Here is a 25,587-nt window from a genome sequence, read left to right on the forward strand (position 1 = left end):
TTGAGTGCCTGCAGCAGTGGTTTCACAACAGGTTTTAAGAGGGTAGAACAGGTTTTAGGAGGGGTGGGAAGAGGACAGTGTTTACCCACCAGAACCAAATAAAGAAAACTGTCAGAAAACTATTTTAGGATGCACTGCACTACGGCAAACAGATGCTGGGCTTCTTGGCTTCAGGGACCTCAGAAGCACAGCTGTGTTTAAGTAAAATAGTGCATCCCCCAGTCAGCCTTCTTTTGACTGACCAAGTGGGACCCTACCACAGTTTCCAAAGCCCAGGACTAGGTCTGATCACAGCTGCTGTGGAGGTCACTGTTTTGGATGACTAGAAACCCCTACATTTGTTTTTGAATAGGAGGATGAGTATTAGTTCTGGGCTTACCCTCAGTTATCCGTGCATGAAGTTATATTTTCCTGATGTGACTAAGCAGATTTAAAATCTAGCTATGGAGTAGTGATTAGATGCTGTAGTCACCACCCAGGGAAAGCTGCCAAATCAATGATAACTGTCCTGGAATTGGAGTTGAGGTATTTACTCTTTGTAGGTAAAACACTTCTGCATCTGGCTGATAACAAACTTCTCTAAACCAGACCTTGCCAGCTGTAGCTTCTGTTGCCTGCTTTGCCAAAATACACATTCAAACATGGAGTTTACCCAGGTGCTCTGGAGTGTTCACAGAGCTTCCATGTTGCTCTTGTGTTTGAGTCCTGCTTTCCCCCCCGGCCAATGAGTACTTTCTATTGATGTTAGACCTGAGGGGATCTAGTCTGGAATAATACCCAAGAGGCCCTTTGGAACTTTGACTGTCCACTGCCAGCAGTGCAGGGGTAACAAGGAGGCTTACTAAAGGCAGCGTGACGTTTGTAGCTTCAAGTCCTGCCATTCATAGAACAGGAGGTGGGTTGAAAATAGGGAACTCAGCCGAAGGGGCGAGGGATGGGAAAAAAGACAATGGTCTTTCTTTTTCTCTCCTAGAACCACACTGTCATTTTTCCATTTACTTCAATGGTGTGCAGTTTTCCAGGTTTCTGCTGCTTTCTCTTCCTTCCAGGCTTCCAGATGTCTGTTGTCCCTGAGCTGCCCACTGGCTTTACATTGGGGTCAATATGGAAGTGAGCATGGGACACATGTTCTCTCATGTACCTCTGCTGAGGTGCTGGTGCTTTTACTGAAGGCTACCACTGAATCTAGTTCTAGTGTTTGGAGTTCAGACACCCTATCCTGCTTTTCTAATGCTGAGCCCTGTGTCTCTTTTAACATTTTCAGGTGCTGCTCACAAGTCTTCCTGTAGTACACGTGTACGCTGTTAGCACAACAGCACTACCTGATCCAAAGAAGCAACAAGGAAGTGTGTACTCCTGCCCTGTCTACAAAAAGCCCCAGAGAACAGATCTGACATACATTTTCTCTTTGAATCTGAAAACAGTGCAGAATCCTGATCATTGGACTTTACGGGGGGTTGCACTACTGTGCAGCTCAAAATAAGAATAGAGCTATTAAAAAAGAGCCACCTAGGAAGACTAATCTGGAGCCAGTAGGACTTTAGTTGTTATTGTCAAAGTGGTGGCTACCTTCTCACAGGGGTATGAGAATTAGCAAGTGATTGTGTTAATTGCTCATAGATCAGTTTACTCTGCTCACAGCAAAAATACTGAGTGTATTTATCCTGGAAATACCAGAGGGAAAACAACTGCAGGTGTAAAATTTGGCAACTGTTATGAAGCAAGTGAGAATATAATCAACTAGCTCGATCATAATGGAATAGCTAGCTAGGAAAAAAGTGCTTATGATACTGACAACTGCTTCAACATTTATGGTGGTTCTTTTGTAGGTTTTGTCTTTTCTTCTTCATACAAGACTTTTCCATAATATAATTCTTTTAAAATCCAACTTTGTAGTTGAAAACTTTTCATCCATAGCGTTATTAAAGCTGTAATGGCAAGTGAGTTAAACATGTGGTAAAACTTTCTGTTTATCTGCAAATACTCCAATGCACAGTTCCTTTGATTTTGCATTTGTAAAATTTCTGGGTGGTTTTACAAATGGATGCTACCATTTCCTTGAATAGGCACTTGTTTATGGGATCATAGAAGTTGTACAAACAGGTGAGTTCAGCTTTGCACTAGTAGTAGCCTTTGCATGTGTTAACTCATTTCTAAACATAAAGCCCATTAAGTAAGATGTGCACCTCTGCAGTATTAGCAAGAAAAAGTTTTGGCACCCTTAGAGTAAACACATATGAACACCGGTTTGGCTCTATCAGTATTTGCTCCATTGGCATTAGTGCCAAATCCTGCAGACTCAAACCTTGTAACTGCTTTCTATTCTGTATTTTGCACCAGTTTAGGTGAAAAAAAAAGAAGAAAAATACGCAGGCCATTTCTGGGAGTAGATTCACCTGAAATAGCAGAAGTAATTTTTGTTTGTTGTGACCATCGCTGTCTACCCTGTAACTGAAGGGTGATTGCTATTTCTCTTTTAATAGACAGACACATATTGGCGGAAAACATGTTTGTCTTTTTTCACTAGCACAAATTCAAAGCAAAAGAAATTGCTGTTGGATGTTATGAAAGAAGGATTTGCAGTGGGTGCTTTGTTAATCACTTTTTTTTCTCCTTGTAAACACTAATTTTCTGTATAAACACTTCAATTTCTTTTCAGCTGGTGTCTAAGAAAGTAGTTCATCCTTTCCCATAACTAGTTTTACTCCGCAGATAGTAATTGCAGGACTCCTTTGGCGAGGAAGTTTGTTATTCACACTCCCACCCACAACTAAGCAGAAAGTGCCAGATTTCGTCTTGGAAAACAGAGCAGACAGTGACAGGGTCCCTTTCTCCCACTGAGCTGGGAGCAGCACTTGTTTCACAACGAGTGCCCGCAAGATTCTTTCACCAAGTGAAACCGCCTGTTTAAAAGAGGCACATCAGGCTCCCCTGCAGTACAGCTGTACATCAGCCTATTTCATTGAGAATTTTTTGGTTTGAGGATTGGGATTAAATTCATTGCTCTTGGAAATTCTGAAAAAGATAAAGGGGAATTCTAGCAGCAAAATCTCTGCTGTTGTATAGAAATTGAGGTTGTAAACCATAGTGTTCTACTGCCCTGGGTTCAGCTGTCACAGTTATTTTTCTCCTTCCTAGTACATGGTGCAGGGCTGTGTTTTGGTTTTAGTCTGAGAACAATGCTGATAACACACCAATGTTTTAGTTGTTGCTCAGTAGCACTTACCCTGATCAAGGACTTTTCAGTCTCATGCTCTGCCAGTGAAGAGTGTCACGGTAAGCCAGAAGGAAGCAGAGACAGGACACCTGACCCAGACTAGCCAAAGGGATATTCCATACCACAGCATGTCATGCCCATTATAGAAAAGGGAGGGAGTTACCCAGAAGGCCCAGATTGCTGCTCAGGTCGGGCTGCGTATTGGTCGGCAGGTGGTGAGCAATTGTATTGTGAATCACTTGTGTTCATTGGGTTTTTTTTCTTTCCCCTTTTAGTTTTATATTCTCTCCCCTTGTTATTTCCCTTATAATTATTATTATTATTATTATCATTAGTGTTATATTGTACTTTATTGGACTGTTCTTTTCTCAACCTGTGGGGTTTACATTCTTCCAATTCTCCTCCCCATCCAGCCCAGAGGGGGCTAAATGGGGAGGTGTAAGCAAACAGCTGTGTGGTGCTGAGTTACCAGCTCGGCTTAAACCATGAATTCTCCCCATCCTCTACCTGTAAGAGGGAATATGGAGTAAATTAACTTTGAGCTCTTTGTAGATGTAAAATTCAAGTCAGTAACATTGATAATAACTTCAAATGAAAAGCATACATGGAAATGCTTTGAGGCCCTGGAAGAACTCCCTCTGAACAGCTAAGGCTAGAAGTAAACATTAACAACCACACATTTGATAGAGGTTATATGCAGTGCTACATGATAAACTTCACAAAACTGCATCACTTCCTTTCTTTGTGAAGTAAAATAAGCAAAATGCTGCATAAAGAAAATCTATGGGCAATTATGTTCTAGCATTTAGTGTTCTCTTGTATAAAAATGCAAAGAAATAGTTTCTTTGAACTTTGACATTTTCATTTCAGTAACTAAATCTTGTTTATGTGTTTAAGAAAAAGTCAAATCTTGCAGAATAGATGCAGGTAAATTATAGAAGAATTAGACAAATGACAGTATTTCACTGAAAAAGAACATACAGTTGCCTGGTTCCAGAAAAGACTTCCTATAACTAGTAAAAAGAACAATCAAACAAACCCTCCAGTCTATCCTATAAGCAAAACCTTTTTTCCTTTTTGCATGTAATTACAGTAGAGTTAAGATGTGCAATTTACGGTTGAAGGAAGCGTCTTCCTCTCTCTGTCTCCCTCTCTTGCCCTATGCAATCCTTCCATTCGGTAGAGTTGCTACTTCGAGTCTGACAACATTGATTTTAAATGTCACTGGCACGGTATAACATTGACCTTCCCCAACCAATGGTCCCTAGTTACTATTGCTAAAGCTGTCCCACTTCAAATGTGATGTACACCAGGCTAAATGAAAGAACTGGCAGGCAGAATGTTTGAAATCAAGCTAGTTATATTTAAATTGTAGATTAACAATTGGCTGAGAGTCCTCAAACAATGTATATAGATAACCAAGTTATGCTCTGCTGTTAAAATGAATTTGAGATAATAAATACAATCATACAGCTTTTGGCAATATTGTACAAGTTTCTTCCACACAGATAGTAATGACTAACATTGCTTTAGATAAGTGCTTTGAAGGCAACTCCATCTGAGAAGGAAGAGAGCAATACTGTCCTGCATCTCATGTCAGTGTAGCGGTCATGTTTACAAACATATCTGATGTCAGGGCACTGGCTCCCAAGTGTTGCAAATAAACAGCATTCCATACTCCAAAGGGTGTCTGTCTCATAATCCCTGAGGCTGTGGCTGGTTGATAACGATAATGATAGGAAACAAAGAATTAGGTTATAGATTGGCCTTATGCTTCAGCGGCTTTGTAGAATAGATTTTAATTGCAGTGAAGCTCAGAAAAAGCACAGAGAATGAAAAACAAACCATTTCCCTTGTCTGGTCACTTATGGTCATGAGCCTCTGGATAAAGTAACAATTCTTTAAAAGACCTTGAGGAAACTTCAGTTATATTCAGTTATAATATTCTACCTTTTCTCTATTTATCCAGAACCCATGCATTAACCTTATTCCTTTTTTTTACTGCTTCATACCTTTGCCTTTCTTGCAATCTCATCGTTCCAAAACATGAATATGATACCTCATTCTCTTCCTGCTAATTATATTTAATGTGTCTTCTGCTTTTTTATTCTTACTCCATAAGTGCAGAAAATGCATTGCTTACGTACATCAAACCTTCTTCTTCCAGAACTCCAGAAATAATATTTAGTCATTTCAGGAGCTTCTATTTTCCACTGAGAAGAAACACAATTTACCCAAAAACCTATCATTCCTGCCACATTTTGTCACACCCTGGATAAAGCAGGAATTTCTTCCTCCTGCTGTTTCAATGAGGGCCCTTAAATGAAAAGATTTGTATAGCTAAATCCACGTTTTCCATAGTTCTTTCATTTAGTAGTATGAAGCAATACCTTTGTCACTGTTTTCTGATTACAGGAGTTGGTATAAGATAGAAGAAATAATTGTTATCCTGTTGTACATAAAACTAAAGAGTGATTAGGTGGTCACTGCTAAGTCAATCTTGAAAATCCAGCAGATTTCCATCTCCCTTTGACATGCGAGTTCCATTTGGGTTAATAATGGCTATTGGCACATTGCAAGACAGAGGGGGAGCCCCATTCCTTCATTTGCATGGCTTGGCTTTTTTCAGGCGAACAACACTATAGACACCCATGTAAATGATAGAACAACACCAACACATTTTTTGTGGTATAACACAAATACACACATTTTCCTAAAGCTGAGTGAATACATCCTGTGTTCTTTCTTTTTCAGTAAGGATAGTATGGGGTGTTTGCTAGTTGATTCTGTATGCCGATTGCTGTAAGTCTAGCAAAGGGACATCATCACCTCCTCCTCCTCCTTCTTTTCCTTCCTGCTTAAGAACAACTTCTGGGATTGTCACTCCTTTTTCAGTTGTCTGGGAAGCACCTTTTGTTGCACTATTCTTGTCTTTCTTTACCTTAGTGATCACTTCTGTGTAAGAGATTTCTTCAGTGAAAGGCTCTGCTGCTGCGAGCTCAGAGGCGATGTGCACACCAGCTTCCTGGATCCCTTCCTGACCTTCAGCTCCTGTTCGTTCTTTACCTTTTTTATGGATCTTGAATGTCTCCTTCGTTGGGGCAGCTTGTGAAATGGTTTTCTTGATCCTTATCCCAGATTGTTTCAGTCTCTCTCCTGACTGCCTTATCCTCTCTCTCCTCTCAGGGGTCACTATTCTAGTTCGAAGCCTGTTTACCTTCTTTCCAAAATTTTGTCTTGTCTTTTGGATATTTTCCCTTGAGAATGCCTTTTTGATATCATCTATGCGCCTCATGCCTGATTTCTTGAACTGCGTAGCTTTGCTTTCTTCAATATAATATTCTTCATCAGAAGACAGATCATCAGGTGGGAAGAAATCGTCCTCCAGAGTTTCCCCTGCTGTCCTCTCTTTGATAACAGAGAGAGATGAAGGACACTCAGTTTCCTCCTGTGAACAAAACCACAAAGTCATCTTCCAGCAAGCATGTTTTAAAAGGATGATGATTCAAGCATTTAGGTTTTTGGCTTGTAGTTAATTAATACTAACTGAAATACAATATTGTAACAAAGCAAGGTAGGCTTGTATCATTGTATATGATCTATACAGAATACAAATGGCAGAAGAAACCTTATACTGGCCTCTAATAGTTTTCAGAACAAATTTGGGGTTTTCTTGTTTGTTTTGGTTTGGTTTTGCTTCAGTTTGTTTTTTTTAAATCTTATCTGTTTTGCTGAGATTGGGCCTAGATCCATTATTCGTCACCAGTAAAAGTACACATTCTGTACTCATTAGAGGCTCTTGTGCGTATGTCAGCTGTACGCTCTCCAGATGAGTGCAATGATACCAGTAGCTTCAGTCCTTTACTGTCACCAATACAATTGCATGTTTTTGACTCATTGGGACTTGGCATTTCTGTTGCTGCCCAGAAGGGGTTGAACCCCAGCGTATTAGTTTACATGTGCTGGCTCCACAAGGGGACATAGCAAAGGAATGTTGTTTGGTAGACCCAGTTCCATACAACTCGCTCAGCAGCTGCACCACTGCTGAGGTGAACTTCACTTGTTCCATCTGGAAACATATGAATGGCTTCAAGCAAGCACCTCTCTCCTGTGGTGAGTTTGGTGGCCTGTATGAGCATGCAGTAGTACATATTTATATTATACATATGTATTAGCTGTATGCTTGGAAGCGGTGACTATCCTAGGTATCTTAGTATTAGGAATTTATGTAGCCTTTCCAAAGAAAGACTTAGAGGCTCAAAGACTGGGACACAGATTTCCAAAAGCTGTCCACAGTAAGCAAATCATTTACCAAGAAAAAAGCTTGTGGTAACAGAAGGATTTATCTGAACAGGGACAATCTCCTAAGAGAGTTGATTCCCTGATCTGAATACTGCTGAATGTTACAGATTTGTTGTAGCTTGGTGTCAGCAAGTCACTTCTACCTGAAAGTACTAGTGTATGCACAGCAGAAAACTTAGAGCTCACAGGACGTGTGCAAGATGGGCAATGCCGGCCTCTTCTTCCTTACTAACTGTTTATGCGTATGTGCTCTTCTCCCAGGAGAAGAAGCCCTTTTGGGTGCAGAGAAGTACAACAGCTATATAAAAATTCTCTAAGCTGTCTCCCATTGCTACTAATTGCTTCAGCTGATTCCTGAAGTATGACAGTGTCTGGGCTTTTCCCTAAGTATTATTATCTTACTAATATTAGTTGTGAACCCGTGAAGAATGGGGTCAGGCTTCCTGAATATTTTGTTGTGAACTGATTTCCAGCCAAAAAGAAGTCTGTCATTTTTCACAGTGAGTTATTAGCAGCAAGTCATGTTTAATTTTACAGAGTATTAGCAATACGTACAATAAAATACATGAAGCTATTTGGCAGATAAAGCCTGCTTATGAGTCTGTCATCATGTGCTGGCTTCATTAAAAACCCTCTAGAAAAATAGTTGTGAATGCTTAGAAAAAAATAGGGACAAATTATGTTACATTGATTACAGCAGAATGTTATTCAACTCATCTGTCAGAATCAGCAGGAACAAAACTACAATGCTTTGCTAATAATCATCTTCATTAACATGTGCAAATTAACATTAATTATATAAAGACTTCTATATATAAACATAATCTCTTCTTTTCTGAAAGTGAACTAAAACACAGCTGGAAAATAATTCCTCAAAGTTTGTAAATTATAGCCCACTCCTTCAGCTGAAATGGTAACAAAAATGTTTCCAGAATGACTATTCTGAAATTTCAGTACATACAGAAATGAGTACGATGTGGTGAATAGGGTGTGTGAAGATTACCTTTTAAAAAGAGAGGAGGCAGAGAGATTATTTTCTCTGCAATATTTCAGCTGTCTTCCTCTGGAAGAATAACAATATTTCTGTACTTTTTGTCAATCGCTCGCCAGATTTTTGTATTGTACTTAGCTTTATAGCCTATTAGAAGAGAATACTTTAACTTTCATACATATGTGTTAGAATTAAGACTTATGAACAGTAACATGTGAAATGAAGGTCTTGTGGACAAGACACAGAAACTAGAACTGCAGACCCTGAGGAACATTCCTCATTCTGCTACAGACTCTGAGAATGATCTTTGCCAAATCTCAGTTTTTCTACTTTTCCTTGGTTTCTGCACACATCTTGCAGAATCAGATATAGCAAGACTGAAAATTAGTGTGAGTTTCTAGCTTCTTGAAAGATTTCTGGATGGAAGATGTTATCAAAGTGGAAAGCATTAGTGAAACTGGCTAGCATGTTAGGGAGGTTTCATAATGAAAGCACAGTGATTTAGGCTCAGTAGGAAAGCTTTCTCATCTGCTTCCTTTCTCTCTCCTGCCCCTTCCCATTTCTTCTTGTCACTAGATATCAGTGGGGTAGAGAGAAGAGAGAAGCTCATCCTTCCTACAGCAGGAACAATAAGTTTTAGCAGCAGGTGGGAAATAGATGGAGTCAAAGCATATAGCTACCAGCTCATTTGTAGAATCACTAAAAGCAAAGACCAAACACCAACTGATTCCAGTTCATGGGACAAAGCCCTGATCTGGGTGACAGCTTTCTTCTTAGCTTGAAAGCAGATGGAACTGGAAAAAGCAGGGCTAGGCAGCCTGATCTTAGGGGAGGATGAGAAGCAGTTGAGCAATTGATGATGCTACTTGCAAGCTTTTAGCTAAAAAGCTACATTAGCGTTTTGCTAGAAAGGACTCCTACTGGTCACCACCACATCATTGGAGGTAAGGGAGGATCTTTAAGCTGAATTTGTAAGCGCTCGGATAAAATAAGAACAGGAGACTATTTCACAGTAAAAGGTGATAGCAAATAGCCATTTTTAACCTGATTTCTTGAGGAAGGAGGAATGCAGTCATGGTCTATCGGTTAGTACAAAGGACATGTACTCTGCTTGCCCTGCCTACTGGGAACACCAAAGAAATGAACAGGTCAGCACCAGAAACTAAGAAACAAATCTGTGGAAGCTGATCATTCCCCTTCCCTTTCATCACTCCTTCTAAGTGGAGCACTTGGAGAGGGTGCACCCTACAGAGGGTTGTCACCCTGGCCCCGGTGTTCTTGTATTGGCCATAATCTCCTGAAAAGTTAGTCCACCACTCAGCACACCAAAAATCAACCTGGACTTTTCAAAGCAAAACATTTTTTTTTCCCCTTCTCCAATACAAAAGTAAGGTGATAAGTCATTCAGTAAGTGCTTGATTCGGAAGTCATCATCGGTTTTGTACAGAAAAATGTAGCACATGGGCTTATGTTATGTAGCTCCCATCTTCTACTGGAGAGATCCTTACACGCTCTCTCCACTAGCAAATAAACCTTTGGATGTTTTCCACCAATTTGAGACAGAGCTGAGCTGAGACACAAAGAAATAAGCTCTCTCTGCCTGCTGCACTGTGAATCATTCTGTCTGTCCTCCTGCCTGATGTCTGTCCCGAGCAAACACACCATGGCTCAGATACCTTGCTTGTAGATCTGAACCTGACATTTTTGCTAGGTGATGGGGGTGCTGAGAAGAGAGAGTGTGTGTTTATGAATGGGTGTAAGGGGAAAGAGGGGAGAAAGGAGTTAGATTCAATGGTGTGTTGCTGGAACTGGAAATAGTTTGGAAGAATGCACATGTGTAGAAGGAAATGAAGCCTGGAAGGAGAAAGGCTTCATGTTCTGTAGTAGCAGAAGAAGGACTGAAGGCACTGATTGAATGGTAAGGGAAAAGCCTGGAGACCTTTGCAGTTCAGCTGGGCAGGGAGAAAAATACAAAGGCCACAAAGCTGCAAGGTTAGTTAGATCCACTGCTTCAGAAACAACCTGAACAGACAAAACTTAAAGGTATAACGTCATAACAGAACAATTGCACAGTTCAGGAGTGGCTGGTAAAGCCCCTGGCACAGTAAGAAAGCACTTAAACCTGAACTTCACCTTTTCCTAGTTTTTGAATATTTAACCTCTCAAATACGCCTAGCCGAAGAAGTTGGAGTTTTTACAGGCTTGGCTGAATACAAAGTAAGCAGATGATTAAACCTCAGCTTTGGTGAAGGCCAGCACAGTATTGATTTGAACAGACGGCTCCAAGGGCGGTGAATATTGAAGCCTTGATGTTTCTAACACTGGGTTCCCAAGAAAGTCTGACTCCATCACTGTTATCTTTACCCTTTGCTCCCATTTCAATTGAATTCACAATTAGAAAATTTTCAATGGGATGTAGTCTATGTCCTTCACACACTCCTTTTGCTCTGGAAACTCTTCATCGTCTGCTCTGCACCCACACGCTGACAACTCTGCAGGCACTGCCCACACCTCCTGATCTCAGGGAAGGGATCACAGCAATAGCATCTTTCTCCCATAGGATATAACAAGGCATTTATGAAGAAAGGATAATGCACCCGCTCATGAAACTACACAAAGTGCAACTCTTTCTCACCTCACAGAAGCCTTGAAAAAAGTAGATAAATAATCTTAGATATGGCAATGCCCCTGACGAACATTACGAGACTCTCTGGGTGGTGATGCTCAGATAATTGAAAATTACAGGGGAAAAGAGACTCAAAAAAAGAAGAGTCTCAAAATGTGCCTGCTTGATAACTCTGCCTGCACAGTCAGGCTCTTCTCATCTCTGGGCAGGGGAAGAAGGAAAATGGCAGAGCAAATTGTTTAGTGATGTCTCAGGTGTTTTTTGCTGCAGTGGTGTCCTGGCAAAGATCAGGTCAGCTCCAATAGCTCTTAGTGCTGAACTGTGGAGTAAATAAGCCAAAGGGGCTGCTGGAAGAGGAATGTTGTGCCTTCAGCAAGGTCAGTGAGGCTGTGCAAGGGAAAAGGGTTATTGAGAAAATTCTCTCACAGGCTTGTTAGCTAAATCTCCACCTTCATCTTTGTAGGCACAGATGCAATCAGTAATTAATAGCAGCATTAGCATTATTTTCAGTCAGAAAAGGTGGGTTGCTACTTCAAAGTTCATGGGATTCACTAGACGAAGCAGTGACAGTGTCACTGTACAAGAAGTTAGGCTTTAAGTACATCAACACTTCTATCGATAATTTCAGTAATAAATTTATTATAATGCCATTTAAAACAAAACAAAAAAAAAAGGGATGTGAAGGCATTTTAAGGGATGTGGCCAGTTCAAGAGCTTTACTCCCCTTGTCCTTTCATGATTGTGGCACACGTATTCTGGGTTTGTATCTCAAAACCCAGACTGGGCTTCTAGAGCCAGCAAGGAGAAAAAAAGATATAGTGCATTGTCTTATGTGTAAATATATGCTAGAAACACTGTAAGCCAGTTTTGCATTCTCTCTTCAAATACCTTCAAAGCGTAACTCTAACAAGCTTTAATAAAGGCAGGTGTTACCAGCTCTCCACTAGTATCCAATTTCAATTAAAACTGTAGCAGAACAAATATTAAAATACAGTAAACAGTTGCAGAGAAAAATGGAATGACCAAATAAAGAATTAAATTTCATACATATATATAAATCTTACGTTATACATGTAAAATTATGTGTTGTGTATGTGTGGATGTATTAAAAACGAAGCCTCAAAATGCTTCTAAAGAAGCTGCTCACAGCACAAGCAGGTAGTAGAGGGAGATTAGACTCTGACTTGGAGTCATTGTATTGCGCAGGGAAGAGGTCATAGCGAATGATCCTTCGGCCTTGTGCTGTGTGACAGGGAAGGTGCAGGTCATGATTAACATAAGCACAGATGGGACTGGTGATCACCTGACAATTCTGAAGCAGAGCATGAAGCAGCAAAAGCAGTTGAAGGCCACCCAGCGCCTGGCCTAGCACTGCTGCCGTGTCTATGACAACTGGGGATGCAAATGACTGGCAGCGTATGGGCACGAATCTGCATCGCCACGATGTTTAAAAGAGTCCTAGAAATTTGCATGTTAAATGAATGATTTTTTATTCAGACTGGCAGCTGAGGTAAATCACTAAAACATCTTGAAATTGCTCTCTAAATCAATACGAAAACGCTGATGAATAACGAATTACAAAACATTCAGTACTCATATTCTAACAGTTCAGAGGGAAGCTTTATAAATCTCAAGCGATCCCTTCATTTTTTCTGCAAATATGCCATTTCAAAATCCCTGCCATCAGGCCAAAAAACTGCTCAGATGAGAGAAAAATAGGATTATTTTAAAAGGGCACCTGAGGGATTTTATCAAGCAAAGTAGACAGGGAATAAATACTTCATCACACAAGACTTATGGCCAAGTGCTGTTGTATTTAGAATTATTTTTCCATAATGAAAAAGCATCCTGGCCAGAACAGTCAGCCCCCTTCATTCCTCTTTTCTGAGGCTTAATACACATCCTTTTTCTTTAAATTTTGTCAGAAATTCATTAATTTAACCAGGAGCATACAATGAATGCAAAGAAACCCAGCTCATTCTCTCATTAAATGGCTGTAGCAAGCTACAGACAAGCAAGTGGCACCTAGTTATACCTACATCACTTGGAGAAGTCCTTGGCTCCAGGCCACCACATGCTGCATAAAAGGACTGATGCAGCTCCAGGGGAGAATTAAACCTTCACACTTTGCTTTGCTATTGTTTTATGGAGCTAGCCTAGCAAATAGTTCTGCAGGTCAGTCTGCAGGTTTGCAATTAAACTGGTGGCATTTCTCACTTCCACTTTATCTGTAGGTATCAAGCCTTTGTCAGTGGAGGACAGAGTGATCAAAAGGTGTGATAAGACAAAAAAATATGTCTGGTAATGTTCTGATTTATTCATTCATCACAAAATGACTGCTCTTGCAAGCTACCTGGAACAGGATAGTACAAGTGAAACCCAGCCAGCCATCAGGAGCTGCTGAACTCATCTGCCCAAGCAACCATGTCTCCATGAGAACTTGGTTCTGGACACCCTGTCAACTAAATGGAGAGAAAGGTACTTATAAAGTGGAATCTGTATCCAGAAGTAGAGGTCTACGAAGGATCGAGTGAATCAGCCTCCACACATTTCTCTCTGCTAGTTTGAATGGAGTCTATATGCCAAATGTAGAAACATCTGCATTATTGATGTGTAATGCCTGGCAAGATGCATCCCAAGTCTGAGCTTGCTTTTAATGATTTCATGTACTCCTCATGTCTGTGCCTGCACTGTTGTGATCAACTTTATTCATGTGCTAAAGGAAAAATTGCAAGGTTCAGCTATCAGTAGTGCTGAGAATATAAATCCCAACTGCATGTCCCCAGTTAAGTCGACCCCTGAATATGGGCCTCAGGCACGACGGGTATTGCTGAATACCCACGGTGGCCAGCCACAGTTCCTGCTGATAAGCCACTCCTGGCAGCCTCTGGGACTGGGGGGAAAAAGCACAACACAGAAGGCTCATGGCGTAGCTATGCTCTTCTGCTGGCTTGCTGGCCAACCACAAGCAAAGCCCTGAACAACTGCATCCAGTGCACACGTAAACCGAGATCAGTTGTTTCCACCGCTCAGTGTTAATAGGTGGAGAAAAATCAGTGGCAGCCCTGAGAAGATGACAGCCTGTGGCCCAACAGCTGCTCCTTATTTATTTATTTATATTAATTCCTTTTGTTCTCCTTCCCTGTGAAGGCGTCACCAGAAACACAGATTTGCTCTCGCTGTTTCAAAGTGGTTGGTTTTCCTTTTTCCTAAAAATCACGGTAATTTAGGATCTTCTTGGCAGCCTCAGCGCTGGCTCTGCCACTCCACCGGCGGCTGCCTGCACAGCACGGGGCCAGCTCAGCACTCTGAACCACAGGACTGGGCTTGACACTGCGAACAAAGGACCCTTGCTACGCTCTCTGACATAACCCTTGGGTTTCTTTTATTCTCTGTATTCTCAGCGAAGGCAATTACCTGTCCCAGCTGTAAAAACATTTATCGGGTTTATGGCACAAAGACTCCAACAAAAGCCCTGTGTCACTGGACTGCTGAGGCCTCTGTGTCTGAGGTAGTCATCCTACACCATCTTTTTTGCCATTAAGTTCTCAGACTTAAATAGCAGTTCAGTTTTTCTTCCCTCCCCATGGGTTCTAGCAGAAGGCTTTGTCTCCAGGTCTAAGAATCCATTTCTGCTTTCTGACCTGAGATGACTCATGGGCAGTTTATACCCATTTCATCTGTTTTGTTGATGTTCTTTACTGGACTCCTCATCCGTGCCTAAATGGATGTATAAACGACAGCCACAACGTTTCTTAGCCTCGTGTCTTCCTGGACTCTACCAGCCTGGGTCTAGACCTGCTCTCTTCTCATTTACCAGGGCTTCTCATTTCTCTGATCAGCTTGGTGGCTGTTCAACTTGAGCACAACTTACTTCAACATGGGTTGTCAGAGCAGTACATAGTAGTCCAGGTGGGCTCCGAAACGTTTTGGGCAAGGACACTAGGCATCTCTTGTCACTTCTGGAAATATCAACCCTGTGCCCTGAAGCCTTTCATGCCCACATTTAACTTTCTTTAAGAGCCACAGCATCAAGTGGACTCTCAGTCACCTTGTGAGCAAGTAACATGCTGTTTCTGTCCTTGCCAACCCATGGGGCCTCGGAAGACTAACAACTAGGGCTTCTGCTGAAGCTAAAGGAATTGACACTGTACACCTACATTAGCATTACTCTAGCTCCAAAGTTTATTTGGTTTCTTGCCTGCATGTCTTTCTCTGGACTGACAATTCCTCATTTTGAATGTATTTTGTTAGTATCTACACCTTTTCTGTGCCAATATCTTTAATGAAAATACGATACAGTTGACAAAGATGGTCTTAGGAGGAAGCACTTTTAAAAACCCATCACAAGCCTCACTTCCCATTTCAATACAATCCACATTCCTCTGTTGTTTTTCCAGATTATCTGTCATGAGATGAAGATAGTAGGTACATAAATATGAGAAAGGGTAAGACCTGTCATGTTTCTGTGAAACAGCAAATGTGACTTCTCCAGCACAGCCTGCTCTTGGTGAGCTATTTAACTCCATGTACTAACAGTTCTGTTCTGTGGAGGCCTTCTGAGCCTGCTATTCTTATGCCCAAATGGTATCAGATGAATGGCTATGGTTCAGATGGCTTTCTTTGTGTTTTTTCTAAATAGAAGTGTTGTATTTCCTGCCTTTCATGTCACGGTTACTCTCACAGGTTTGTGCCAGAATAGCTGTAATTACAGGTTCATGCAGATGGGGAGTGACCTTGTGAGCCTGGTCTTTCAGCATCCCCATTTCTTGAGCTCATGCCACAGTGACTTTTACTGACACTTTGGATGGAAGAGCTTCCACTTCAGATTTACAGATTGCTGTTCCCACCTTGATGTCACCATTTCTACTGGCCGAGGCATTATGCTGCAGAGGGACAGTGACCAGGAAAAGCCACTTCCAACTTTATTTATGCATAATATGAACAGCATACACAAGTTTGCTTCTGCTAGCTTCTCCCATGTGTGCAGTGGAGCAATCACAGGGCCATAACCCTGCCTGGTTTCTGACATGTCCACTGGGACTGTCCACTAATTTTATATGTCAGACAACAGTGATGGGAACAAATGCATGTGTCCCTGCATAGGAAGTTGTTACTTGTTGATGGTGCTTTTATAAAGTAATAATAGAAAAGAGAACAGTAACTGTAACAAGGGCTTTGTGGCGCCCGTATGCTCCCATTCATAGAGAGACTTGCAAAAAATGCAGGAAAGCAAATCAAGTTCTTTCAGGGTTAAAAAAAAAAAAAAAGAAAAAAAAGGAAAATCCCCTTTGATTTCTGAATAATTTAGTCAGAAAAAGTAGAACTGTTAGATGATCTTTGACTGCAGAGAAATGATAGCTCTCGCAGCTGGTTATTCAGACCAACCCGAAGAGAAGTGAACACTGACCTGTTCCAGTTTATAATGTCTTTTGCATTCCCTGCTGTAGTCTCAGGTCACACAGCACTCCAGGGTCTAAGACCTCACTAGGAAGTCTGAAGTAACCTGGCGTTTTTAATCATGCAGTCAGCCTGGGGAGGAGGGCTGCCTGCTACCAGATCTTTTCCTTGACCACACGGCCTTTGAAAAAAGAATTCACCTTCCCTAATCATTATGCTCAAGGATGGTCACTTTGTCTCTTTTTAATGGGAGGATATTGCTAATTCTTTTCATCATTGCTGAGGTCTCTTGGGACAATCTCCTCCAGCCAGTGATTCTTTTCAGCCTGCCTTCTCTTTTTATCAATAACATCAAAGCTATCCACTTGAAAGGAAATCTTTAGGATTTAATTGGTGTTTCCTTTTTCCTGATATGCCGATGTTTTGGTAAAAGTTAAAACTAAACCCAATGTGTGCTTACCCACGTAGGCATTCAACACCAGCTACGCACAGGTCATTGGCTCCATCACAATGTCCCAAATGATTCATTAGAAAAAAATGTCACTACAGATGAGCTGTCACTCGCAACCATCAAGTAAAGAACCTGATTCTACCCATTTCTAAAATACAGTGAAGGGAGTATGCTGATTCTGTAGCTATTAACAGACTCTTTGCAACCAAGCTTCAGTCGTTCAGGTCTTGGCATTCCAGCCTACACTGGTGTAAATCGACAGTATGAAAATCACTCCACTTTTGTGCAAGAGACTTTCACAACTGTACCTGTGCCTTAAAGCTTCAGTGCACTCTTGACTCCCTAGCATGTTCCAGAGCATGCTTCCAGAGTGTTTTTGTGGAGCAATGCAGTTATCCTACTCCAGAAAAGTGTTAAATGACAGATCCTGGGAGGATCAGCATACCTGCTCCACCACCGTGCAAGAGAGGGAAAAGATTCTTCAATCTCCCTTTATAAAGGGATGGAAGTTAAAGAGGAAGTCATCCATATTCTCACTGGCAGTTCTCAACTACCATAGGAAGAGTAAGCTAGAAAGACAGCAATCAAAAATGCTGTTTTCCTTCCTAGAAGTATTAAACATACAGAGTGGGGTGCAGGTCATTCTTGTCTGGCAAAGCCAGTAGAGAGTTCAGAAACTCCAACTGAAGGTGATTTTTAGAGAAAGTGCGCACCCTTTGCATGAAACATCTGAAAATACCAACAGCTGTTCTTTATAGCTCCATGTAATTTCATTTTCACCGTATTTTACTGCATTTTTAAATAAGCAACTACTCATGTCTTGCTAGGAGAAAAATGTACATTATGTAACAAATACTGTTTCAAGAACAAGCATTTTCAAAGCTTCAACTATTTTCTACTGCAATCTAATGGCAAAGGCCCATCAATGAAATGGCATTGTGCCATTAACCAGGGGAGTCTGAGATATTTATTTCCTTTTGCTGGGAAATGATTTTCATGGAAAAAGTGAGTGTGCCTGTTTTCTATTCCATCGTGATGGTGCAGCTTGCAATAATTGTAATGGTAATAGGCCAAATTATGCCCAGGCTTTCTCCTGAACATCCACAGTATGTCATGCAGGAGGTACAATTTGGCTGCATATTAACCACAAGAGTTATAAACATGACATTAAAAAGGTAAAATTTCCTACCTACTTTTTTTCTTGGTTTAGCTATTTTTTCCCAGTTGTAGCAAATGAAGTAGTTTGGAAAGTTAGATTATGCAGAAGAATTTGTCAGCTGTATACAGTGGTGAGTATATCCACTGAAACACATGGCCCCATTCATCGCAAGCAATGTTATTTATGTACAAACAAACAGATGCAAGATCAGGGTGTAAGGCTGGGCGATGGGGGCGCGTTGTGTTACTCACGAGGGATGGTATTTTCAGGAACACATAATGGTGAATATGACTCATTTGAAAAAAGCTTTGGGGACTCGGGGGTATGAGGGAGCAAAAGATTAAAGACCCTTACTTTCTACTGACTTGGGGCACTGCGAAGTTGCAGCAAATGCGGGATCAGGCCACTAAACAAACAGGTTTCACAGCTCTCACTAGTAACTGACAGAACCCATGAACTGCCTGCACTGTCCATTCTTACTCATGTAAGCGAGACCATGCTGTTTCATGGAACTTCTCTTCAAACACATTTATAAGAATAAGGAACATCCTACAATGAGGTCAGTGAAAGAAAAAGTATGATTTGCTTGCCCATTTCCAAAGTAGAGCATGCAAGGGGCTATCAGCTGTCATGAAGGGTTTTTGAGTCTGAGCTTTAGTTTGTGCATATAGGTTGTGCATATAGACTGAGACAATGAAAAAGCCCCAATCTGTCAGCACTATGAAAGCCTGAGCAATGCTGCAAGGTAAACAAGCCTTATGTTTTGAAGTGAGCGTCAGAAGAAAGTCTGCGTTTCAGGGAGCCCAAAAACACTTCTGCTATTTGGACTTCGACCTAATATGGTGAAAAAACAACACCGATGAATGTCAGGCATGGTTTGTATGACAAGATTTATAGAGCCTGCCTCATATTACCCTTCGGAGAGGCAACAAATAGTCCTTGCTGATCTGCAGTTAATCTTACACTACTGGCTCAGTAACCCACCAACACTAATAATAGACCGTGTGTGCTGCTGTCAGTGGGCTCATGCTAAAAGACACCGAGGAGCACAAGTGAATGTTAAAGAAAGCATAAAATATCTCTCATGTTGGACAGCCTGTGTCATTTTGTTCATTAATCAGTGCCCTACACCAGCCACCAAGGCGGCAGGACAACAACAGTGCTACAAGAAATGAGGTTTGCTTTTACCTGGTAGATTACGACCCGGAATTTGTTTTTTTTCAGCATCTCCTCTTGTTTTGCTTCCACCTTCCGCACGTTGGTGCTCTGCCTCTCCACGCGTGCCCGCACCTCCTTCATGACGGAGCTGACTTTGCGGGTTTTCTCCAGTAACTTGTTCACTGTGTAGCCTGTGTTGCCGTGAGCCTGGGCAAGCTTTAAGATGTCAATCTGTATGGTCTTGATGGTGTTTTCCATCTCCCTGTGCCTCTCCTCTATCCTTTTCTGGCTCGCCTGCACGCTGTCCACGATGTTGGCCACTTTGTCCAGGACCGTCACAATCGTGTAAGCTGCATCTTGTTCTCCTTCCTCCTCGGTGATACTGGAGAGGCGATTTTGGTGGGTTTTGTCAGGCTCGGAGGTGATTTCGCGGCGATCCATTTTGCCTGCCTTCAGCCAGGTCGGCAGGAGGCAAAGTTTGGGTGATCCTGCCAGAACAGTTCTGGCACTGCTGCAGGGAGCCAGGGTGACAGCTGGCTCTGGCGATACTCAAAGTAGGGTGTGAAACGCTGCTCCTGGAGCTTGGTCAAATACTTCTGACTACAAAATATCCACACATGATTGTTCAGATACTTTCAGCAACATGAAACCCCTAAAATTAGGAAGCAGTGTCTGGAAAGGAACATATGTTTAAAGGGTCACGCTTCTGTACTGATGAAGTTATTAGCGTTAATCCAGGAAAGTTAAGTAACTTAGTAATTAAGCAGGAAAGCAAACTTGCATATTTTTAGCGATCTACTTCTGCTTTCGTGTTACTGGAGTGCTTTCCTCTGAGAGAACTCAAAGAGGGGTCTGAAAAATGAACACCGTTGTTTTTCCCAGCAAAACAACTTCAGGTCTTCAGCTTGCTGCAATTGCCACATGGGGGTTAACAAATAAACACACTAAACCAGAGGCAACATAGTGAAAACGTTGTATTGTGTGACATGCTTTTCCAGTTCAAAATGTTGAAAGCATTTCTTTCTTTTTTTTCTTTTTTTTAACTGAACAAATTATTAAATCCTACATGCAAAATTTTGAAAGCCTAAACTACATGTTAAAACAGCTGAACACATCCTATTCACACTTTAGCTCGGGATCTTTCAAACGACAACTAACGATCTATTAATATAACTATGACCAGCAGACTAATTTGGATGGACTTCTTTAGCTCTTGAAAATACTCTATACAAGAGCACTAGTAATTCATTCACTTTTATTTTTTTTTTTGTATTTTAATCACAAACACTATACAATCAGTATTGTAGGTGTTAAAACATGTATTTGCTTTAAAAAAGTTTAAGAAGTATTAAAACAGCTTTAACAGTGATAAAGTAGGCTTTATTCCAATTATTTGTGTTCAATTATTCAACACCAATTTTTACAATACCTACATCTACTCAGACCTACTTTTGGACCTGTGCCATCTGCTCTACCAGGTAACTTCCCAAATTATGAAATTTATAGTTTTCCTCTTTAAAAATAAATTGTTGGAATTCAGTATGAAGATGGCAGTGCTTAGACCCAGCCCACACGTCTTATAAATATGTTACAACTACACACAGCACACAGCTTCACAGTTCATGCGATAGGCAGTGTCTAAAAAATCAGTTACTAACTTCCAAAAACATTTAAATATCTACGGTATTTAAACACAGTGTTTTCTAGTTTCTCATAAGAAAAGTAAGCTGTAAACATTTTTACCTTTTGTTCATGCCTTGTTTGCTAGGTAACGTGGACTTTTTTGTTGGTTTATTGTTTGTTGCCTGTTTGTTTTTAAATCTACAACCATTGATGGAATAAATCTGTGTTCCCAAAAATATTACATTCCATGGATAAAGCACAAGTCTATTATATAACCATGTGATACAGATACAGAAAATGGACTACTGTATTCAAAAACATAAAAGTAAAGATACTAAAACAGTCCATAGCTGTTAGAGCTGTTGCTTTCAGAATACAGACCAACATTGTTACACTAAAAATGTTCAAAAATAAGGCCTCTGAAATAAATATTTCCATTCTTTAAAAAAAGATATAATAAAAATGTACATCACATGGTCAATGTAGGTATAAAAATCACTAAGTTAAACCATTCTGGATGATGTATCTGAAGTAAAATGGCCTAGGTTTTGCTTCTGCCGACGTCCTCTATTGTTTTTGGGGCATTTTCTGTTAAAAAAAAAATAAAGAAAAAGGAGGACTGGTTTTATATATGCCACATAAAATTAAGCCTAGAAATAACACATTGACTTAAACTTCTGTACAGAACAATAGCAAGGAGTCTCTGAGCTGTGTTTATGAAGGGATGCTCCTGCTGTTCGGTACTGGACTGTTACCTGGGGACACCCATGGGACCTTAGATCACTCAGAAAGGAGTTCTGCTTGAGCTTAAGACTGAAACCAACAAGGTGCTATGTCCTTCAGCCTTGACCCAGCAAAACACATGCCACAGTGAATAATTACCCTGGCTTTACTCCATACATATTTCATACTTAAAATCCAGTGGATGGCAAGATTGGATCAAACAGCCTTTTGAAGTGCTGGACCTCCAAGTGTCCTGCTGCTCATGGCACCCCTGAGAGAGAGCCCACCCAGGACTCTCTGTAAGGTGACTCAGGTGATCCCTTTCTTGGGGACAGACACACAGCTGAGGAAGGATTCACAAAAGCCAGCAATTCTGAGTGGGATGGGACTTAACCCATAAGGCAACAGGCAAGGCTCAATGGAGCATTCCTACTGCAGTGAAGCAAGACAGACTGTCCTTGAGAGACTGTGAGCTGGGGAGCAGTTGTAGGGAGGCTGAAAGAGGAGGGCTGCTGAACCACAGCCTTCTCACCAGTGCTTTGGCCAGTGGGGTGGTCAGTAAAAAAGGGATGACATCAACTGCATGACCAAGTAACTAACTCTTTTATAAGTGCAGGAGCTGTCAAAGTATGTGTATATCCACATGTATCATGGATGCCCAAGCATAGGACTTAAATACTTCATGAACCTATAAGGTAACTAAAGTCAACCTTAATTTATCCCAGAGACCTCAGACATCATTGGGTTCAACTCCTTAATGAGCAAGCTGAACCCCTTGTCATCAAAAGGAATCCATGGCTCTCAGCTCAGTTTTCATAAAGGGTGAGACTCTGAGACAACCTAGAAACTTGTGTGTCTTTAAATTGTATAAAATAGGTTCCCATGGAGAGTGACTAATAACAGGACTAGATGCGCATTAATTTCCAGAAAGCATATATAGTGTGAGGGATACTCCTCCCTCCGTGTAACACCATTTACAATGGTACTGCAAAGAGCAGCATCTTGTCAACCTCTCTGGTTTCACTGGGCGGGAGTAGGGATTATAGCTTCTATGAGATACCAGCAATGCTTGAGTAAGTTCAGGGAAGGTCTAATGCAGTAGCTGACCTTTTGGATGTGTTTCAAGGCTGGTCTCTTCTGCTGGGCATTTGGTCTGGGGATTCAGAGCAGTTACTGATGGTTTGTGAGTCTAAACCAATGTGTCTTTTGTGACCAAAAAAGCAAAGGCAATAGGATGTTACATAATCCTACAGCTTCAGTCATCAGGTGCTTTTTATGTGGATATTTTGAGATAAAGCAGATAAAATTATGGGTGTTAAATATTTCAATACAGAATAAGTATATCCATACAATGCATAATTTTTCACTGTTTTTGTTTTTACCTACCTTGTTATGCACATGACAATTGCAACTATAATGGCAATCTGTACAGCTCCAATTATTGCTGCAATAAGGACATGCGTAAGCTTTTGTCTGCTTGGGACAACATAAAGAATACTAAAGTCTGTCTTTTCACAGTGCTGTCCAGTATATCCTGATTCACACCTGAAAAAGAAAAGGGATATTTTAGGGAATCTGTAATTTGGAAACAGCCCAGTCATTCTGCAGATGAAACGAGGAGTTCAAGGTGACTCCAGCTGAGAAAGAGTTGGTGAGAAGATGGAGGTGTGGAGATATGCTCTGCTTTCATGGATTTGGTTACTGGTGTCCGAGAACACACCAGCACAGTGAATGTCCTCATGTGGCAAAAGAAACTTACGGGATCATTATTAAATTGGGGCGGTATTTAGGAAGAATAAAGCAAATAGGTGAAATAAGTAGAGGAGGTTAAAGGAAGCATGCTTAAAGAAGCATGCTCAGGTAGCACAATGTCAGCATGCTCATTCGGCTGCAACATCAGCATGAGAGAGATATGACAAAGAGGAAGAGAAATCTTGAAAAATGTGGGAAAAGGAAGATCTCTTTTCCAGCTGCAGTATACAGAAGTGGAATCCTGCAAAACCTATCAGACAAGCCGAGCATCACACCCCTCCTGCCTTGTCACTGAAGCAAAATTTACTGGAGGCCGGGTTAGAAAACACAGAGACCCACAATGTTAAAGTGGGAGTCCATGGAAGAATCCATAAAAATTGGCTAGGGACAGGGGAGAAATGGCTGGAGGTAGAAGAGAAGTAGCTGCTCTAAATGGTAGCTTTCCTGAGCAAAGCAGCAGTTAGCTCAATGAGAACACAGAGGCTGCCCCTGATCAGCAACATAAGTTCAGGGAATGCCAGATGTGCCAGCAGTGAAGGTGGCAGAGAAAACATGCTCTGGAGCAATTCATGTTGGAAGGCAAGAGAGGCTGAAGCACAACACTGAAAGGCAAGAGCCACCCAAGACACTGAGCTGAAGTCTGCGGAATGAAAGTCCACCACTCACATCCCTGAGCAAGTTCCTTGTACAGCTGTCCTTTAAACTCACTGATGCAAATGGATCATCCAGGGCAACTGGATTACATACAATTAGCCTCCAGCTCTGTGGTAGAAAGCTGGAGAAGAAATGGTCACACACAGGCAGAGAAAAAACCCTTTTGTAAACTGGATCAGATAGACCCTAATGCAACACAAAATCAGTCTCATCCATCAAAAAGTTTTGTGCTAGGGTAGGAATTATTTGTGTTTGGAGGAATAAAATAAGTACTCCACAGCCATTCCTGCAACTGCTAATGCAACTCCTAATCCCCCTTTGCATGCAGGGATAACAATTGGGGTTTACATGTTCATAATCTTGTGACTCTACTTTCTCCAGCCATCAGCTGCTGTGTAAGGAGTTTTGGTTCAGGCATAAAACAAGTTCCTGTAAGAGCAGAGTTATTAAAGAAAAGCCCTGTGTACTGCATGTAAGCTCAGTAATGATTAGGAAGAGAATCAAGAGAAACGTGTATTAGCATACATGAAGGAAGAGGGTGGGGAATACGTTGGCAATAATGCAAAAAGAAACAATTTAAGGAAGAGAACTCCTTTCTAGTGGAAAGGACTGAATTTTCATTGTTACTTTGCTTTTGTTTTCATTAAAGAAGGTAACAGTCAAAGTGTGATTAATGTGAGAATTGTTTAAAACAGAGAAAGCAAAACAAAGCAAAGGGGACACAAGTAATTCAAAGATGTTTTCTCAGAAACACTGAAGCCACAGGAAATTATTTCTGAGGAATATCGAATGGAGATTCAGGAGTATTGAATTCCTGTAAAGAAGAAGTTCTCGTGTTAAGAGCTATATTGGCGATGGGATGAAGTTTAAGCTTCACTTAAACTAGTGGACACTAGTTTAAGCTACCTTAAACAGGTAGAACAGATTAAAAAGCATTCTGCTGCATTAGCATATAGCAAGATAATATAGCACTAATACAATAGCAAGATAAACAGAGGTCAGCATGGATTTATCAAAATATGCTGATCAGTCAACTAATTGAGTCAGCGAAAGAAGTTCTTTGCAAAGGCTTGACCTGTGCCTCCTTGATGGAGCCTGTCATAAGGAAGGGGAAGAACTGCAGCGGCAGATAGACCAGATCACAGATGTGCAAAGGCTGCTAAACTAAATATTATGCAACAGCCTACTCCAAAACCTTCCTTCCGCCCGCCTGCTGCGAGTCCTGGAGGGCTGCCGTGCAATGAGCAAGGAGATTCACTGCCCTCAGTGAAAGCCAAAGTCAGAATTTGCCCTGTGCAGGTATTTGCTGCAGTTTTTAGGTCATCTGAAACCTCACATAGATCACTACCAGGAAATGAGAGCCAAATTAAACAATGTACATGCTAGATGTGTATGAGAACACAAAGGATTTGAAAATAACAATCTACCCCCAGCATTCATCGTGATATGTTACTTGCCACAGAAAGAGAGATTTTTTTCTTTGGTAGAAGTACCTGATTACTACAGCAGATTGCTGCCTGATATAAATCAT

General features: G+C 41.1%; 3 protein-coding genes across 3 annotated transcripts in view; 1 reads left to right on the forward strand and 2 right to left on the reverse strand.

The window, feature by feature from the left end:
* The window catches only part of LOC130606589 (dynein axonemal heavy chain 5-like), a 459,050-nt gene that overhangs the window by 155,647 nt on the left and 277,816 nt on the right, over positions 1 to 25,587 (forward strand). Inside the window, exon 63 of the transcript XR_008974019.1 lies at positions 1,265 to 3,276. The gene's annotated coding sequence lies outside the window, so the exon portion shown is untranslated. The remainder of the gene's footprint in view (positions 1 to 1,264; positions 3,277 to 25,587) is intronic.
* On the reverse strand, positions 4,560 to 20,114 carry CAVIN4 (caveolae associated protein 4). Its single transcript, XM_057423095.1, has 2 exons — positions 19,335 to 20,114; positions 4,560 to 6,665 (listed from the first exon to the last, which is right to left on the reverse strand). The coding sequence occupies exons 1-2, from the start codon at positions 19,743 to 19,745 to the stop codon at positions 5,994 to 5,996; spliced, it is 1,083 nt and encodes a 360-aa protein (XP_057279078.1). The 5' UTR covers positions 19,746 to 20,114; the 3' UTR covers positions 4,560 to 5,993.
* TMEFF1 (transmembrane protein with EGF like and two follistatin like domains 1) overlaps positions 20,321 to 25,587 on the reverse strand; it is a 119,868-nt gene continuing 114,601 nt past the window's right edge. The window contains exons 9-10 of the mRNA XM_057423094.1: positions 23,037 to 23,195; positions 20,321 to 21,515 (exon numbers count right to left, since the gene is read on the reverse strand). Of these exons, the coding sequence (XP_057279077.1) occupies positions 21,431 to 21,515; positions 23,037 to 23,195 (244 nt within the window). The 3' untranslated portion in view covers positions 20,321 to 21,430. The remainder of the gene's footprint in view (positions 21,516 to 23,036; positions 23,196 to 25,587) is intronic.

This window comes from Pezoporus wallicus, unplaced genomic scaffold (assembly GCF_028554395.1).
Source record: "Pezoporus wallicus isolate ANWC-B61680 ecotype Strahan unplaced genomic scaffold, APGP_CSIRO_Pwel_v1 contig_749, whole genome shotgun sequence".
Classification (NCBI taxonomy): Eukaryota; Metazoa; Chordata; class Aves; order Psittaciformes; family Psittacidae; genus Pezoporus; species Pezoporus wallicus.

Coding starts and splice junctions, on each gene's coding strand:
- CAVIN4 (XM_057423095.1), bottom strand. CDS start 19,745: ATGGATCGCCGCGAAATCACCTCCGAGCCTGACAAAACCCACCAAAAT. Junction 6,666..19,334: donor TCCGGGTCGTAATCTACCAG/GTAAAAGCAAAC, acceptor TTTTGTTCACAG/GAGGAAACTGAGTGTCCTTC.